The following is a 19530-nucleotide window of genomic DNA, read 5'->3' on the forward strand; positions in this document are numbered from 1 at the left end:
CTCCTGGCCTGGTAATTCCAACATCCAGAGCCATGGAGGAGGACGGGGGAGGCCTCCTTGGAGGAAAAATGGAGAGCAGGCTGTGTTCTCCTCCCCTCCCCATGTCTCTCCAGAGAGCAGAAAGGTCCCAGGGACAGAAGTTCCTGGGAGCTGCTCGGCAAGAAAACAGTCCTGGAAACAGCCAGGAGCCGTCACCTTCTCCGACCGTGCTGTCAGTCCAGCTCCGGTGAGTCACCTGCAGGCTGAGATGCGCTGGTCCCTCCGCCACTCCCCCCTCACCCCCTCCCTGGGAGGACTACCCCTTCCTGCCACAGCTCTCCAACCCCTTCCAGTCTTGTCCCCTCCAAGCCATTTGGGGTACTGGTGCACCAGGCAGAGTGTACCAAATGGCTCTCCCCAAGCTGAGTTACTTACTCACCTGTGGAAATGTTCACATAGCTCCCCATTCACCCTATAGTGAATTGAAGTCCAGCTTCTTACCAAGGCTGCCAAGTGTGAAGGCCATGGCCAAGGGGTTCTTCGGCCCCTCTGTCACCTGCCACCTCTTGTGTTTCCTCCCCGTGATAGGCAGCTACTCAGAATTCTCTCCACAGGCCTCTCTTTTCCCTCTCTGCTCTGGGCTTTTTCATGTACAGTTGCTGTGCCTGGAACCATCTCCCCCCTTCCCTGCTGTCTGTTTATCTCTCCCGTACCCTCTATTTTCATTTAAATATTGTCATCTCTGAGAAATCTTTAAGCACGCGCACACCCGCACACAGAGTCAGCTGTCCCACTAAGCCAACGCTTTGCAAATTGCTCTTTTACTGCTTAGCACTCAGCATGATTTGTGAAGCTCTTTTGTGTGAGTACATGAAGGATGCCTGTCTCCTCTGCTAGACTTGTGAGGTCCTGAGGGCAGGAACTTCATCTTTTCATCATTGCATCCCAGCACCCAACCCAGAGCCTGGCTCACACTAGAGGCTTAATTAAGTATTTGTTGCATGAATGCTGAATTTTCAGATAGCTCTGTCACTCGGGTCTATCCAGTTCTGCCATTCTGTGTGTCTACAGGCCTTATTTTCATCCACCCTCCTGACATAAGAGTTTTCACATTTAATCTGCATGTGAATTTGCTGCTAGAAAAACACATGCCTCCCTGTTGATGGTGTGTGCAGCACCCTTGATTGGTTTTGCCCTAGCGTGTTTAATTTATATACAGAATTTAACTTTTTTTTTTCAGAGAAAAGCCCTACATTTTCATCATTTCCTTTTGATGCAATTTGTGCTACTGCTCATTGACTGATATCCTCCAAGAACTGCCTTCATTTTTTCTGTATCTCTGATATTTCAGACTGATAGTTGCACTTGTATAGGAAATGATTTTTCCCCAGTTTTTTTTTTTCTTCGTGTGTGTGTAATGATGAATCTTTTCCACAGAGATATTTTTCAAAAAACAATCTCTGTCTTCTGTACTTGGCAGGAGCTCTGCCTGCCCATTTCCTCCCTTCCCCTCCTTTGCAGCCTCTGTCCTTTCTGCCCACAGTGCTTCTTTTCACAGTATTACTTTAGCAGCGTGCCGGGCGTCTTCAATTTCAGTGGTCTGCATTTTTCCAATTGGATGATACTCTCTTGCCCTATTTTTAATCATAGAGCTCACACAGACAGCTTGTACTCTGGGCCTGGGGAGGGAGGCTTAGCAGAAATCAGGAAGACCCTCTGGATAGAGGAGGTGTTGAAGCTTAAGTTGTGTTTATTGGGAAGAAAAGTTGCAGTGCTGAAAATCCAGTGGGCTTTGAGGAACAATGAGGGATTGCCCACTGCCATCTGTGGGGAAAATTATGTACTTACTATGGGTCAGGTCCTCTGCAAAGAGTTTTGTATTCTTCATCTCATTTAATCTTCACCAACTCCCTTGGAGGTCATTAGTTCACTCACTGACTCTATTTATTTGTTTACTGAACTAATATTTACTGAGTACCTGATACATGCCAGGAACTCCTGGAGGCTGAGTGGGATGAGGCATTGAAAGCTCTTAATAATGGGATGAGTCCAGATGTCATTTACAGAGATTAGGGTAAGGACAAGTGTTGGGGTCGGGAAGACATTTCATTTCGGATATGTTGCAATTCTTCCCTGATACCTGTTCCCTCCCCCCACCCTCATTTTCAAATAAGAATACTAACTTCTAATAAATGCCCAGGATTGTGTGGTTGCTAGGAGACGACTCTGACCTGGAACCCCGGGCACTCTGATTCCAGAGCCGTGCTCTGTGCTCTTCTTCCGTAGCCTTGAGAACATGAAGCATGACTCTGCTGGGTGCTCCCCAAAGCCTGTCCCCTGTCCTTGTCCTGTCTTCATCTAGCAGCGTGGCCTCCTGTCTCCCATCTGAATACCAGGCACCCTGCTGACTCTGTCTCCCTGTATGTTAGAGGCTAATACCCTTGGCATAACGAGTAGAAGAGGAAAGTTGTGACCAATGGAAACTTGTCATTAAAGGACACATTAATTAGATCGCTTTCCTGTGATGACTCATTAATGAATGCTCTGGTGAAAGTGCTCCTCCAAACACTTAGATAGAAAAAATAGACAAAGACAAAGCTGACATGGGCAGAATCATCTCTGTCTCTCCTCCTGAAATAAGTCAATCCCTGGATCTTTCTCTCGGGTATGGAGACCAACAACATGTGCTCTGACCACATTTTACCTGCTTGTGTGTATGAGGGGCTGTTCCATAGATGTTCCCCACCTGACATCTGCGATCTGTCTCTTCTCTGCTTACATTTCGCATCCTCAGCTGCTCAAGCGAGGGCTGGGGTGGCACAGTCACATCCCTGAGGGTCTTTTGGATGATACGTAAGTGACCGCTTTGAGGGGTCTCTGCCTGATTCTCTTCAACAACAATGACAACCACTTGCTTTTAAGACCTGCAACTTTCACAGCTTAAACATATTTTCCTAAAGGAAAAGGAAACAATTTTCAAGTCATTTCCTGCCTGTTAAGCAGGCATTTGTTTATATGACCAGCCAAGCTTTCAGGCTTCAAGGAAATGTATTTTCCTAGGATGTTGGTCTATAAAATTTAAAAATATTAGAAACATTCAAAGCACATGAGAAACAGATTCCACCGGAGGCTGAGGGCAGTGGATTTGTTCACCTTTCAGTACTGCCTCAGACCCAGAGTAGGCCTTTCCTTCAGCTCCCTGGCTCCAGACTCCAGGGTCCAAATGTGTTCCACAATATCAACTCACTCCTTGCCCTCCTCTTCCCTCTTTCATTTCGATAGGTTTGCAAGCAGATTGCAAACTGTCATCTCAACATCTTTACCTTCCACAATGGATCTCATTGGAGATCGTAGCAGGTGGCAAATTGGTCCGATTTATCATTATTTGCATTTTTAATCTGTGGTATTTTAGGCCCGAAGAGTTTTTTTTATGGGTCTTAAAATGGCAACACAAACATTGATACATAATTCATTATCTATTTCTCATAATACATGTCGTTAACAACCCATCAACAAACAGAAAAATCATCAACGCTTTAAGCAAGATGAAATTACAGCTTTAGCTTTTTTGTCCCCCTACTCTTCTCCTCTGTGGTTTCTGAGAATAAACTGCTTGTCACTGAAGCAAAATTTACAGCCTTGAAAAGCCTTCTCAGTTGGAGAAGGATGACCAAATCTTAAATACCCAGGGTAAAGTGTTTGTTGGGCTTCCACAGTTTCTTGACTTGTGAACATTGAGTACTTTTCCAATTTAAGCAAAAGGTGAGAAAACAAGAGGAATATCTCTAGTCCCCATTCTGCTTTCTTTTTCCTTCCAAAGCCCTAAACATCCCTCTACAGTATTGCCTAGGATGGTCTATAAAATTTGTAGCACTTTATAGCATTTTACTTGTAGCACTTTGTAGCATTTTGCTTCCTCATCCCCTTCCTATCCCCACTAGATGTTGCTGTGGGCATGACTCTTAACTTGGAAGAAAGGGAAACATCTGTAATCCATTTGAAACAACATCTCTGTGTATAAACAACTCATATAGACAATGCCCATGAATTTGACTGGAAAGACACCAACATAATATAGGAGACCCTGAGCATTTTTGTTAGGGTGATAATCCAAGCAGGAAAAAACCAACAAGGCTAAGTCAAGAGCAGTGTAAAGACCTTGGTGGCAGAAGCTGTAACTCAGCTGAGATAGGCAAATCTCTTATTACTCCATGCTAACCCAGGTACCTCTACACAGAGGCACTTCCATCAGGATGAAATACCTCTGAAAAGCCCATCCGATAGATTTCCCCTTCGTTTGTCTCCTACCATGTAGATAAATCAGTGAACCAAAATGTCATTTGTGGGTTGTGCCTCCCAGATGCCACATGTTCTGTACTGTGTGGATAAGACCAGGAAAACGCGCTCTGCCCTCCAGGAGTTTTGTGGTCACTGACACCAGATGGTGCAGCCTAGGATTGGTCTTCGATTATTTAATGTGTTAAGTTTTATCCTTTCAGTCACCTTGGAGCCTTTAGAGCGTCCCCATTTCTCCAGGTCCATCAGATACCTCTGTGAAATCTATAGGTGTTAGAAGAGTTTAAATCATTGACAAAAGTAATCACTTGCTTCATCGGTGAAATGATTATCCTTTTAGGGTTTCCTTTATTCAAATATTTATGGAGTGCTTTACTAGACCCTGATGCTGGGAGGGATTGGGGGCAGGAGGAGAAGGGGACGACAGAGGATGAGATGGTTGGATGGCATCACTGACTCGATGGGCATGAGTTTGAGTAAACTCTGGGAGTTGGTGACTGACAGGGAGGCCTGGTGTGCTGCGATTCATGGGGTCGCAAAGAGTCGGACATGACTGAGCGACTGAGCTGAACTTACTAGATTACTAGGCACCATTCATGGCATTAGGAAGGCCTCACTGGCCATGTCAAGTTTTGATATCTTTCTAGACCCAAGAAGATTAGAAAGATATAAGAAAATATGTGTATAATTCCTACACTAAAAATAGTGGCTTGCAGGCAGACATCTGACTCCAGCCAGAATTTACTGGAGACCTTAACATTGGCTATACTTCTTGCTAATGACTAAACTTTCTTCTGGTGATAAATTAAAAATACTCTAGAAACAATAGCGTGGGCAACCAGATCCAGGTTTTCATGCATGCTATTTTCTAGTCAGGAAGAGTCACTCTTCCTGAGTGTTTTAGAGGATCTGGCGGATGACTTATGACATCTCCAGGGAGAACCTGAGAGCTTTTTCACACCGTTGATGGCTTTGGGTCATCTCCATAACACATGGCCTCAGTCATCAGTGTATGGTCCCTCTAAAGCGGAAGAGACTCCTGAAGAGTGCATTTTAGAACACATCAGTTGCTCTTTTTTCTTTTCTTGTGATTTGATTTCCCTCTTACTAATAAGCTGCCCTCTTCTCTGAGAGGATTCATGATGTCAGGAAAGCATATACAAGGATAGCTGAATAAGTAATAAAGTTCTAAAGGAACGCTTATGTTAATTTATAAGGCACCATTTGTTGACAATCTGAAAGACATTATTTCAAACAAAGGTAACTTGGGGGATGTTAATAGCTATCAAATGTATTTATGATTGCTCTTATTCATTGCATTGTAGAAAAGATTTGTCATCATGTTAGTCATGTTGTTAATTGTACATGATTTTCACAATTTACTTGTTAAATCAAAATATCATAGTAGATGCTTTCAACAAACTTCCAGTTTTAGATATTGAATATACTAAAATATGCCAGACTTTGGGTTTTAGTAAAGAAAACAAATGGCTCAGATGTACTTCCAAGTGTTAGTCTAGCATCATTTTATTTAGTAAAGCTGGCATGCTCCCAGACTCCAGATAAGCAGAGAATTGTGGCATCATCCATATAATCTGACCCCAAAAATTGAATTGTTTTTTTCTTGGGCAGAAAAATCTAAGTTAATTGTCTTAGCCATTTCTTTTAAATGCTTGTGTGAATTTAGTCTGAAGCCTATGGAACAGGCAAAACTCCACTAAGCTTCCTTGGGACATCACTGACCTTATTGCTGGTAGATGGTTTATTGTACAGGAACAAGGATTTGAGAGGCAAAAACTGCATTCCTTGGGAGCTTCTTCGGTTAATTTCCACATCTACATCCACCAAGTCTCTCTAGATGAGGCTATGTATGTTACAGGATTTATGGAAGTGGCTCCAGTTCAGTAGATGGATCCAAGATAATGGGACAGATGGAGTAAAATTAGTTTAATTACAGGATTTTTCATCTATTGATAATTTGCAGTGCCCCGCAGCTTCCTGTAGGCCTGGTTCTTCTGTGCCTGACTGTGAGTGATCCCGTTCCTACAGAGAGGCTTCACTGGCCTCATGCATGCACAACTAAATTGTTCTTCTCTTCAGTCTCCGTGTCTCATACCCCAGATCCTCTAACTCATGTTACCTACCAATCAAGTAAATGTCCAAAACCCTAGCTTTCATTTCAGTCTCCCAATCACAAACTTTCAGCGGCTCACCATTTCCAAGAGGATAATATCCAAACTGCTCAGCTTGACACACAGAGCCCTCTGAGATATGCCCACTCGTCTCTTCAGCCTTCCCTCTGTGTGCCCCTAGAGGAAGTCTTTATTGTCATCACATGGAGCTTCTCATCAGTCCCCTGCCTGCTATGGGCCATTCTGGACCTTACCTCCACTTTCCTCCTCTGAATGCCTGTATCTCTCTTACCACTGACTCAGTTCTTCCTGCTCATTAAAGCCCAGCTCAGTTCTGTTTCTTTTGAGATCTCTCTTAACAACATGGTCCATGGGGCCTCCTTTGCTGTGAGTTGGTTACCCACCCTTGGCCACCTAATTGCGTCCCAGGCAGGGGCAACTCTTGCACTGACATCCTGTATGGACAATGAACTTTTTTCCTGCCAGTGCCATCTTGTGCCAGCTTCATCGTCCGCCCCACATGTGGCACTTTTTTGCTTGCTCCATGGCACTATAGGCTCTGACTGAATGACAGGATGAGAAATCTCTTTCAGTCACACCTCTGCATTGGAAGGTATCTTTCAAGTAGAAACAAATGAAACTCTGAGAAACACAATGTATGAACAAGGGCTTTGACTCATAACTTCCTAAGAGCTGGCTCTGGGGTCTAAGTACCTAGATTAGAACAATGGTTTTGCCATTTATCTGCTTTATGATATGTCTCTACCTCTGTGCCCTCATATAAAATGGGCACAGTAATGGTACCCATACCAATGGTCATTGAGGGGATTAAACAACATCATATAGGTAAGGAAGTTAGTGCTTGGCACATAGTATGTGTCCACTAAATATTCATTCTTAATTTATTAGTAAACTGTTAAAAGAATTAGGTCCCAGTTTTCTCTTTCAGGAGGAGTGTCCATTGACAGTAAAAGTGCAGGACCACTATTGAATAATGAACTTTGGAGATGGGTCTCCATCCCTTGGGCTGACCTGGTTGTTCTAAGTATTCTCAGGGGGCTTGTCAAGGGCCCACCTACTGAGATGACAAGTCCAACTTTACAGAGATAGTTTCACTTTCATTTTGGTGTACTGCCTCCTCAGCCTTTTGAGATAACTTGAGCCTTTTTCAATTCAGCAAGCTATTGCTATTGACTCTAGGATCAACACAGTCCAGGATGGGTTAGAGATATGAACAAGACAAATGAAAGCTGACAAATGTAAACTTGGTGAGACAATCAAGAAGTCCAAGACCTGGACTAGGAAACAATGGAAAGTACTGTTGTGGACATTCCCTTTCCAAGCTGCCTGGGACAGAGCTGGGGCATTTACACTAGAACCACAGTGTAACCCTCCCTGCGCCCTGCACTGTATGGATTTGTATTTGTCAATATGTCACCCTAATGGGGCTGTTTTCCCATCGGGCCTATATCTGCCACAAGTTGAGGACGTTCCCTTCCTCCCCAGGAGCTTGAACAGGCAAGACCCTGAGTTAGATCGGAAGACAGCCCACGTGGCTCCTGGACACACCCGGAAGAGCCCACCGGGCCATCTGCTGGCAGGGTGGGAAGTGGGAGAGTTACCTTGAATTCAGTCTCAATGTTGGCTAGTCTGGCTAGCTCGTTGCTGAGCTCCAGGGCGGTGAGGACTGGGTCCTCGCTGGACAGGGACAAGTACGCAGCACTTGCCAGTCCCTTGTAGGCGTTCATGCGAGAGCGCGAGTGACTGAAGGAGTCCTTCCGCTGCTTCTCGGTGCACTCATTGCACTTGCAGAAGTAGTCATGGGGCCGCTCGATGCGGGCACCCTTGAGCAGGAGGATGTGCACGATCTCGTACTCCTGGCAGTGGGCCGCCAGGATGATGGGTGTGATGTCGTGGGAGAAGCGCGTGCCGTCCTCATCGTAAGCGTAGAAGTCGTCGTCGCGCAGCTCCTGCTCCAGCGGGCTGAGCGTCAGGCGCTGGCCCTGTGCGAAGGCTGGGTGATTGAGGATGGCCTCCACGATGCGCACGTAGCCCTTGCTGATGGCCAGTAGCAGCGCGTCCCCCACGCGCGCCAGGTTCTCCTTCTTGAGCAGCAGCTCCGTGACCTCCAGGTGCTCGTTGCCCACGGCCAGCTGCAGCGCGTTCTGCCCCATGTAGTCCACGCAGTTGAAGTTGAGGGTCTTGGACTCCTCCAGCATTTTCCTGACCACCGGGATGTTGCCATACTCGGCTGAGTCCAGGAAGCGCTCCTCCTCCGGCGTCAGGCTGGTGCCCTTCTCGTTAAACATGTAGGCAGGACCCCTGATGGCCTGGCGGCGGCCCTTTTCCCTCAGTGTCGTGTGCCGGCGCTGCATGTTTTTGAAGGTGCTGCTCCCCAACCTGTGGGGTGACAAGGCAGAGATGCTAGTTACTCTCCTAGGATCCTACGGTTCCCCAGGGAGCAGAGCAAACAAACATCCTGGAGATGAAAAAAGAATGTCATAATTGGAATATTTTGAGAAGTTATGAAATCTTATTAGAAAGTATTATCTTAGCACAGAAAGGGACACAAACTGAATAACCTGAACTGTTCTTATACTAAGGGAAGAGTGAGTATTGGCTTAGTCACCCAGAAGTCTATCCTCCAGTGAAGAAGAAGTGTCTAAAGAGCTGAAATGTGGGTTCAGGGCAAGCTAAGGGTGGAGGTGGAGAGGGTGGGGTCATGATGTGGCTGAAACAGGCTAACAACGGTTTTATTTCCATTTGAGTGAAATTGAGAGTGTCAGTTCACTTCTCTGTGCTTTAGTGCAGTGCATTTCTGTGCATTTTACCAATATAACGTGGATGACTTTGTGTGTGCCATAAAGTCGGCAGGAGGATTAAGTGCGGTAGCATGCTTGTAAAAAGTACTCAGGCCATGTTGGTCCCCTTCCACCTATTGGTGTGCCCACTTCTTCAGGGGTTCTGCCATAGAAATGGCCACCATGGATACTAAGGCCTTTGCTCCAGGTGTGTTACCCCAGCTGAGCTCCTGCGCTGTGACAAAACTGCAGCAACACACAGGCATGGCCACACCGCTGTTTCAGCCCAGTACTATATTGGGATGTGCTTTCTTCTCATCCCCATGAAGCCTGAGCACCTACCAAAGGTCATGGTGTTGCATGGAGCGGGCCTAGACTCATTGCCGCTTACTGATGCCACTGATGCAGCCTGCCTGAGGAAATTCAGCTATAGTTTCTGGATTTTTATATGGATGGAGAAGCAGCTTAATTTATATGCTGGGTTTATTTCTAACGTGTTGTTCTTTCCCATTGTGGCATAGTGTAGACATTAATGCAATACTATTAGTAGTAATTGATATTTATTAAACCCTTCTGATATGCCAGGAACTGTACTACTGCTGCTGCTGCTGCTGCTAAGTCGCGTCAGTTGTGTCTTGACTCTGTGCGACCCCATAGATGTCAGCCCACCAGGTTCCTCCGTCCCTGGGATTCTCCAGGCAAGAACACCGGAGTGGGTTGCCATTTCCTTCTCCAGGAACTGTACTAAGAGGTCTATATATTTCATATATACTGCCTGTGGAATTTTTGTATAAACCCTATGATGTAGATACTATTATTATCCTTATCTTGGATGACGATCTGGAGACAAGTGAGGCTGAGAGATAGGCTTTCAAGTTATGAATAGGCATCCTGGCTCCACCTTTTGCCAGCCTTATGACTCTGAACAAGTTACCTACTCTTTAGTTTGTCAGGGTTTTAAATAGGTAGACTGGAGAAAATAATAGCTGGATATCCCATCTCTAGTTCAGCTTGGCTGCTTGAGCAGGTCCCCAGTTCACGATGCTTTAACTGTAAAATAGAGAGTCTAGACCAGGTGTTCCCTAACTCTCTACAAACTTGAACCTCTCAAACTCTTCTCCAGTTGGCCCTACCCATATTTTTTCATCTTCTCCCACTCATATTATTCAAATAATATTAGCATGGTGTGCATTTCAATAAGAAAGTTTCTGTTCTAAAGAGTACGTACTTGGGGATTGGTTTTGAACTATTTCCCATGTTCCCAATTGTCTTTTTGTTATTGGTCATGTCTCGATGCATTAAGAGTACTCAGTATTTCATTTAAGTCATCTGTAAAAGATAAAAATAATCATAGAGGATGGTTTTTAAATTATACTTAGTGTTTTGAGATTTAAAAAAATTCAGTCTTGTGATTTTTAAAAATTTGGGCTCTATTTAGTTTTCTGCTAATTTTACCTTTTGACACGCTCTAGTTTTAGCTCTTTTGGGGGCCCCAAATCTGGTGGTAAGCAGACCTGAGGTCAGACTGTACTCTGATCGTGCTTGGGCCTGAGTCACACTTCTTTGGAGAATCTGCTAAACTATTCAGTGGAACAGTTTCTTTATCTGCAAAGAAGTGAAAGGAATAATGATGGGCAGCTCCCTCAGAAGGCAACTGTGGATGATAAATCCTGATGGAGTGCTCCTTGCTTCTTTAGGAAGATCTTTCTGAATTGCCATCCACTCTTGTAAAGTGCACATTGATAAAAGATTTCTGGGGAAAAGGTTCTCAAAATTCAACTTTATGAGCTCCTTCTTAGCTCATTTCTCTCAACAGTGCCATCATCCCAGGGAGAAAGGGTGCTTATTGATGCCAAAGCTAACTGTATATTGGGAGTACAAAAGAGATCTTCAAATAAGAGAGAAGGACTCACAAATTAGGCACAGGCATTTATTATTATAAGTTTTTCAGAAGGAGAGGCAATAACTGAATTGAAAACTAAGCAGTCACCTCAGTTGTATCCCCAAAGGGCCTTATTTCAGATGATATGAATTCAGTTTCAAGGTCCGTTATCTGGGGACACACACACAGGTGGGAGTTAAGCCCACAAAAGACTAAGCCTCTTTCTTGTGGGATTTCTCAGCCTGTCCTCTGATGAGGCTTCTTCCCTCTCAGGAGCACCTCTCTGGACGTGCCATCCCAGCTTAACCCGAGAATGCACCCAGGAGCACCTGAGCAGTGTGTCAGAGATGTGACAGTAACTGTCTTAGAAGGAACCAGAGCTAGAGCTTGATTCCACATCACTTTTATGTTAGAAGTCTGCTCAGGTGGGAGAATAGGTCAGGCACCAAGGTCATGAGTACCAGGAATACACAACTGTTACACAGCAACAAGCCACAGAGAGATTAATTCAAAGGAAATATAATGGTACTGAACCAGGTCAGAGCAGAGAAACATCTCACAAGGAAAACAGAAGTACCCAATCTAAATTCAGAGTCCATGTGGATGCCTACAAACCTAAAGAATGTTAAAGCATCATTTGTTAATCCCCCTCATTAAACAAACAAACATAAAAAGCAAGGTATTAATATTTTCATTTTTAGGTGGAGAACCTGAGGTAGATGAAGCAGAAAGACTAAACCGTAGGGCACATAATTTCTGCACAAGAGTAGTGCATTACATAACCCCTGATGTTTCTGTAATGATCATGTTTTATCAAAGGAAAAAGATAAGTGTGGCTAGAATTTATCAGAAGTTAAAGTGTCCTCTTCATTTGACATGCATTTTTCTGAATGACCTTGAAAGCAGACACTCAAATGTAGTAATAAGTAAACAAGTCTCTCCCATCCTTAAATCCCTCAGCTTTGAGATACATTTGGATGCTCAAAGAATTGTCAGTTCTGCTCCTCTTCTTACAGAATCTGACATTGATGAAACGTTATGGTCCTTCAAATCATGTTTGCAGACAGGCATATAGTGGGACAGGCTACTCCATGAGATTGCTCTTAACATAAGGTTTTCATAGCAGACCCTGGAGCTCCGTGAATTGATTGTCATATTGATGGAGGCCTTTTAACCTCATTGGGAGTCCTTATTAGCTCCAACTTATAGTCTAATGATGCTTTTAAAACATTCGTTTTATTTTTTTCCAGCTTTATTAAGGTATAATTGATAAAACTGTAAGGTATTTAAAGTATACTTTGAGGTGATTTGGTATATATGTTTTGGTTAGAACATTTACATTCTGTTCTCAGCAAATTTCGATTATATAATACAGTGTTATCAACTATAGTTACCATGTTTTTTATATTAGATATTCAGACCTTTTTCATCTTGTAACTGAAATTTGTAACCGTTTGTGTGTGTGTGTGGCTGCGTGTTGTCATGTCCGATTATTTGTGACCCTTTGGATTGTAGCCCACGAACATCCTCTGTCCATGGGATTTTTCAGGCAAGAATACTGGAGTAGATTGCTATTTTCTTCTCCAGAGGATCTTCCCAACCTAGGGACTGAACCTCATATATAGGCAGATTCTTTACCCACTGAGCCATCAGGGAAGCCCTTTTACCAACCTCATTTCCCCCATTTAAGCATTTATATACCTATAAAATATTTAGCCACTGGATCCTTGCCATTTAATCTTGATCTTATAGATAATCAGGCTTTGGCCATATTTTTCACATGGGTTGGAAAGAATCCACAAAAGATGATATGTCAGAAAGATAAAGTCGTTTGATCCACAATAGCTTGTGGCCAAAGCTCACACTCATGAATCAGATGTGTTGCTCTGCTGGACTCAGAATCTTGTCAACTGAGCAAAATGATTCTCTTTAAAATGCAGTTAGCATTTGATTGCCCTTTCTTTAATATTTCTCTTAAAAATGAACTTTGAATGCAAATGCCTTTTTATTTGCATATATTATTGAGATAACAAGTGATCAAATTCATCAAACACCTCAATTAAGATACTGTGTATCTTTTTCATTTTCCATAAATGCATACATTGACATTTGATGTCATTGAGAAGGAGGATTTCAGTGGAAACAAAACCATATTTGAAAGGAGGACTGATTATTAAACTCCCTCTTGATCCCTTGGTTGCTATTTTTATCAAGTTACTCTTACAGATGCCTCAGCCAATCTGAAGGAAGCCAGATGTCAGTGATCCATAAAAAGTATGAATTCTACACCCTAAGTCCCACTGCAAAAGAGCACGACCACAGAGCCTTTTGAAGACAGGGACTGTGCTTAATTACTGATGAAGCAAAGGCCATACTTAATCAAAATGTCTTTTTAGAGATTTTTGTAAAATTGCTACATGCACCATAGGTCTTTATAGAAATTATCCAAGCCTGAGAACAATTCAGTTTGTAACATTCCACAACTAAACATAGCACCAAACAATATCCTGGAGTCAGGTCATTCATCCAGGAAAACCTGGCTCTGGTCTGTGCATCCTCTCAAGTGTACATATTATGAGTTTTACTTCAAAGCAACAGTGATGAAATAGTCAAGTGATTTCAAGTTTTCTCCTAAACCTCAGTTCTCTTACCAATAGAAAAGAATAAATCTAACTTCTATGGGCCTCAAGATGAAAGTCATGATGAAAAATGTGATTCAGATGCCCTGGATACTATAAAGCCTTATACAAATGTCCATCAAAATAATGATGAGCACTTTATATATCAGTATGCTTAAGTAAATGATTATATTGGCTTACGTTTTACTCTACACTAATATGTAAAGCTTAACTATTTTTCTAAATGACTATAAAATAGCTCGACTTAACATACATTATACATTTGCTGTGTGCCAGACATGGTGCTAACTTTATATGAACTGTTTTAAATTCACACCAATCATATGATAAGGTTGGCTATTTTCCTTAATGACTAATTGTAATGATTAATACCTATTACACATTAATGACATTGCAGGCACCATGCTGAGAACTTTACATGCATTATTGCTTTAAATCCTCATAAACTATCTGATATACTTGCTATTGTCCTTCCCATTTAACAGAAGATAAAGTGAAGCTCAGGCAAAATAACCACTTTTGCCTACACAACTTGTGAGATGAGGCTATGTAACTTGTGAGTGTAGACTCTCGTTAAGAGTCTAATCCGTCTGGTTTCAAAGCACGTGCTTTTAGCTGGCATGTCACTGCCGTCTGTCTTACTCCTGCTTTTTTTTTTTCCTGTTTCCTTAGACTGTAGAATTTCCCACTAGAGTGCAGGATCCATGAGGGCAGGGGAATTACTTGTTTATATGGTATATGTACCTGGCACCCAGTACCCCTCATGCTTGGTATATGATGCATGGTCAAATACCTTAATTCTTAAATTCTTGAATTTGGGTTGGTTATTAAGGAAGGTCAATAAAACAGAGGTGTTAATGTTTACTAGTATCCTCTTCCTTATAACTACTATTTCCCATTTGTAACTGACAACTTTTAAAATAAAGTATGAGTTCCAAAGGAAAACTAGTTTCCAGTTAGCTCCACTATAAATAATGACCCAGAAGTTGAAAGGTGAGACTGCTAGTATCAGAGGGTGTATTAAGTCTTGTGGGTAACTGAGGCATTCCCACATCTTCAAAATACTCCTAAAACTTTTAATTTATTTCCAAAAGCATGCAATTTATTTATAAGTATCATCTTCTTTATTTTATTAAAGTTGAAATGAGGTAGTATATAAAAATTACAGTGCTTAGTAATAATTGCATAATATGAACATTTTAGTTTAATATAATTATAATAATTTTGGATCCAAAGCATGCAAATTCCTACCTAAGCTAGTGAAAATAATTTATGCAACACATATATTTTGAATAAAAAAGATATTCACTATTTACTCCATGAATGTATATTCATGAATGAATAAATAATGAATATCTTTTTTATTCACAAAAGAATGAATTCATATGCCTTGCCAATCAGGTCCTATAGGAAAAAAGCAAAGTATCTTTATACTACTCAGTAGTGTACAAAGTACAAAGTGAAAGTCGCTCAGTTGTGTCCAGCTCTTTGCGACCTCATGGACTATACGGTCCATAGAATTCTCCAGGCCAGAATACTGGGTGGATAAGCTTTCCCTCCTCCAGGGGATCTTCTCAACCCAGGGATGGAACCCAGGTCTCCCACATTGCAGGTGGATTCTTTACCAGCTGAACTATCATTACAATATATTATATTGAGGTATACTTTTTAAACATTTAAGCTAATGTGGGATTTTTTTCTCCCATTGCATCTTGGAGTGAAAACATTATCCAGTGTTCTTGAATGTTAATAAATGATTTTATCAGCAGTTTTCACCAAATAACATCATTCAGAAAAGCAGTTATTCTCAATATTTTCAAACTACCTTATACATTAGCCATGCAGTATAACTAGTGCTTTGTGTATGCTTCTTTGATTTTTCTTTTTATTACCTTGTTGGTCTATTAGAAAATAGGGAATTGTGAAATAGCTATCTCATTGTGTATAGCACCAAGTAGAGCTGAAACAATAGGTCCTAATAGTTATGTACTTTTTTTCTTCCAAAGATTTGTCTTGGAATAAAATAGATATGTATATAACCTTTTGATTGTTTATTGATCTCTGTGACGAAAGAGTCTAAAATAAACATCTAGTACCACAAAAGTAAGAAGAAGCCCTTAAATCATGAAATGCAATGCTGAGAAAAGTAACATGCTGAATATTCATCTTGGAGTGGGCAGTACTGATTGCTCTTCCTAAGCAAGAAATCCTCTCATCCAGGATACCACATGCATGTGTAATTAGTCTCAATGAGGCTTCACATAGTTTTGAATTTTTTCTGGGTTAATTGCTGCCTAAAGGAGTTAGCTAGTTTATATGCCCCTAAGCTTAGGAGCAAGAGTATTTAGAAATAATTTTTTTTAAACTTCTAATCATGACATAGAACCTTGGTAAATTGTTAAATAATTGAATCAATGTCATTGTTTAAAAGATCATAGAGAGTTTGAATCATATCCATAGTGAATATTCTGGATTTAATGTGTATTCATTCATAAATCTGATGTGTGCTTCGGAAATAGGACCCACCAGCAGGTGGCATTCTGAGGCAAAAATTCACTGAGTGCCACCAGACAGGGTCAATCATTATTGCCTCTTTCAAATCTACCCTAAATCCATTAAGCCTTTAAATCACAATTAATGGCAGTAGCATCCTGGTTATGTCTACTCAATCATACTTAAGTGAATTTATTATGCGACTTCAGATTTAAAGAGGGAGATGCTGAGTTCCAGAGTTTCAAAGCTTGTGTCAAAGCTCTGCCAGATTACATCTCTTTTATTAAAAGCATATTTGTTATATTTAGATGGATGTCAAAAGCACACATTTTCAACAAAAAAGGAAATAATACTAGTCTCCTTCTTCTCACCTGTAGTTCTTTAGTAGTGGCAGGTTATTAGACTGCATCTTCTTTCTCCTCTTACCCCTGTATTTATATTAAGATAACCACAACCACCAAAAAATATCAAATTAAAAAACTGTCAGTAGTGAAATAGGAGGAAATGAGACAACACACATACTCTCTTCTGGGAATAAAACTGCACTCTAGCATAAAAAGACTGGGATACCAGGATGAGTTGCCTATTTCTAAAAGGCTTTGTAAACTTAGACTTTCAATGATAAGTAAAAAAAAAAAAAAAAAAAACAACAACTCTACTAACCTAGCAAATAATAAAGACTGTAAATCCAGATTTACATCTAAAACCACAAGCAATGCACAAGAGGGAGCGGGCTAATAAATAAAAGTTTAATTCCATATTTCAGCGAGAAAACAACCTCTACTGGAAAAATCATTATGAAAGAATCATCATAGCTGCTTACATTGAGGGTGAAATACGCAGGCTTGTCCCTTCTCTAGATGACCGGAATCCGGTGTTGAGTCGCGGGAATCTGGCTCCCCATGGGTGGTAGCCGAATAGACGCCGCTCTCCGTGGTGCTGAAGTATGAAGCTGGTCGAGTGAGTGAAGTTGTGAGGATGTGAAAGCGCACTCCTCTGTCCTTTGTGTTGCAGTAGTAAAAACTCGCCTTCCGTGGCAGACCCGCTTTACTGTTCTTTTTCTAGTCTGGGGGAAATTTCCCAGGGAACATGATGGAGAAGGATCCGTGTGTGAGACAGGCATGCGGTGTGGTGATGGGTTGTTATAGTCCCCACCCCCTCTCCCAATAGCTTTGAAAGGGAGGTAGCAACTCTGCCTTCCTACCACAGCTCCTTAGGATTTCTGCGTGCCCCCACTCAAGCTCCAGAGCAGTGCATAACACACTCACACACACACACACGCACACATACACCCCTCTCAATTATATAAGGTAGCAGATTCTGGCTCCTGAAGCAGAATATTCATCTGTTAAATGAAAAATGAGGAATGAACTGGTTTTCTACCTGTTGTGTCTATGTGTGTTTACAGAGGGAAGGAGTTGAAAAGAAAACTAAAGCTCGAGGAACCTTAAGAATAACAGAATTAGTTTACTTTAATAAGCTTTAAAGTCACACTCCACTTTGTCTTCTGTGAGCAATGCATTTTCTAACTTTAACCTTTTGCTTCATGATCTTTCAGCATTGTCTAGTATCAGAAAGAGGTCAGTGACGTAGATCAAGTCTGATGCTAGTAAAAATGCTTAAAAAGGGTTAGCTTTCATTTGTAGCTTTCCACTTTTTGAAGGGAAATTCGTAATGCAAAACCCATTTCCCCACAGTCCCCACTGTCACCAGTTGCTGTGTTAACAAATGATCTATGATTCTCAAACACTAAGGTATTTTGATGGCCTCATTAGGGAGAAACCTCCTTAACTGAAATATTACCTGTGTAAAAGAAATACCAGGATTAGTCCCAGGATCTACCTGGGTCACTGAACAATAAATCAGAGTACTTATTCTTTGAAACCAACTCATGGTTGACAACTAACAGTCTAAATACTTAGGATTAAAGTGTTGGCTTTAATATATTTTGCACAATGTCATTCTAGGTTTATATGAAAATCAGTTACATTGGTTCATTAATGTGCTACTAGCGTTTTCTCTGCATATAACATGGTATGTGGGAAAAGACCCTGGAATTTTGATTGACTTATTAACTGTGTGACTTTCAGCATAATACTTAACCTCACTGAATCTCAGTCTTCTCATTTGTAAATGGTGGGTGAAAATGGGTAACAATGCTTTTTTTCCAAATGTGTGCATTTAAGAGATGCATAGTAAGTTTGAATGTTCTTCCTCCCTCCTTGTTCCAGAGAAGTTAAAGTAATGATCTAGTTAAAACTCTAAAAAGCTTGACAAGAAACTAATTTGATTCCTATAAGCCTCTTCACAAACTCTTCCTTGTTAATGATTGTGGTTTATTGAATGAAATACTATTTTAAAAAGAAATTTCCTCAACATTAAGATTTTCTCTTTAAAAACTTTATGGTCTTGAAGGACAAGGGAATTTTATTTTTAATAAAAATCAGGAACAAATACATTTAATTCATTTTGAATAAAGTGTTAATGAATTAACAGCTATTTAGTATTACACTGAAGTGTAGGGAAAAAATATGTGAAGCCAACAAAAGTGTCTTACACAAACCCAGAGTTAGATTAGCTGTGACACTGATAATATCTCTTTGATTGGGCTCCTCATCATCATGATTAGTGAAGCAATACAGAATGAAATAGTCTTAATTTTAGAATATTTTTTCAAGACTGCTAGTTTTTGACTTTTAGTAGATAATGATAGAGATGAATTCTTATTATATTCTGTTTTTAATAAATAACCAAGAGAAATTCTGACATGAACTGTGTTGTTTCCACTCATGATGAGCTCATAAAAGAACAAACTATATTTTAAGAAATGTGCCAATAACAATACAACAGCCATATATATGGAGGAAATGAACTAATTATTTTATAGATAAATAAATTGAAGATAGGTCAGAATCAGCTCTTCAAAAGTGATAGGATAAGATGATGTTGTATGAAGAATTCGGCCTTCAGTATCCACATTATTTGGGAGTTTTTATCACTTCTGGAGGATATTATATACAACATTTGGTTCAATGGGTAAATACTTGTAATCTGAAAAAAGTTACATACATACCAGAGTATTCCAATATGTAAAATGCAGAAATAGATTCTTACTATCCACAGCAAAAGTTCAGAAGATGATAGATTTCTGAACAAGATCTTGAACTTTGATTTTTCTTAGGCTCATAATAGACTACATAGCACTTCTTGTCAAACTTGTGTTTCAATTCCAGGTATTCTATTCCCCAATGTGTCACTTAGTTTTATCACCTATAAAATGAAGTAATAACAGCCCCTCACTGAGTTAC

General features: G+C 41.0%; 1 protein-coding gene across 4 annotated transcripts in view; it reads right to left on the reverse strand.

The window, feature by feature from the left end:
• TRPC7 (transient receptor potential cation channel subfamily C member 7) overlaps positions 1 to 8800 on the reverse strand; it is a 129136-nt gene extending 120336 nt beyond the window's left edge. For 3 of the 4 annotated variants that reach the window (XM_065935517.1, XM_065935516.1, XM_065935511.1), the window contains exon 1: positions 8030 to 8794. In XM_065935517.1, the coding sequence (XP_065791589.1) occupies positions 8030 to 8782 (753 nt within the window). In that variant the 5' untranslated portion in view covers positions 8783 to 8794. Of the gene's footprint in view, positions 1 to 8029 lie in introns of all 4 variants that reach the window. The other variant, XM_065935504.1, reaches the window with a different exon arrangement.
• Between the last annotated feature and the right edge of the window lie 10730 nt (positions 8801 to 19530).

This window comes from Muntiacus reevesi, chromosome 1 (genome assembly GCF_963930625.1).
Source record: "Muntiacus reevesi chromosome 1, mMunRee1.1, whole genome shotgun sequence".
Classification (NCBI taxonomy): domain Eukaryota; kingdom Metazoa; phylum Chordata; class Mammalia; order Artiodactyla; family Cervidae; genus Muntiacus; species Muntiacus reevesi.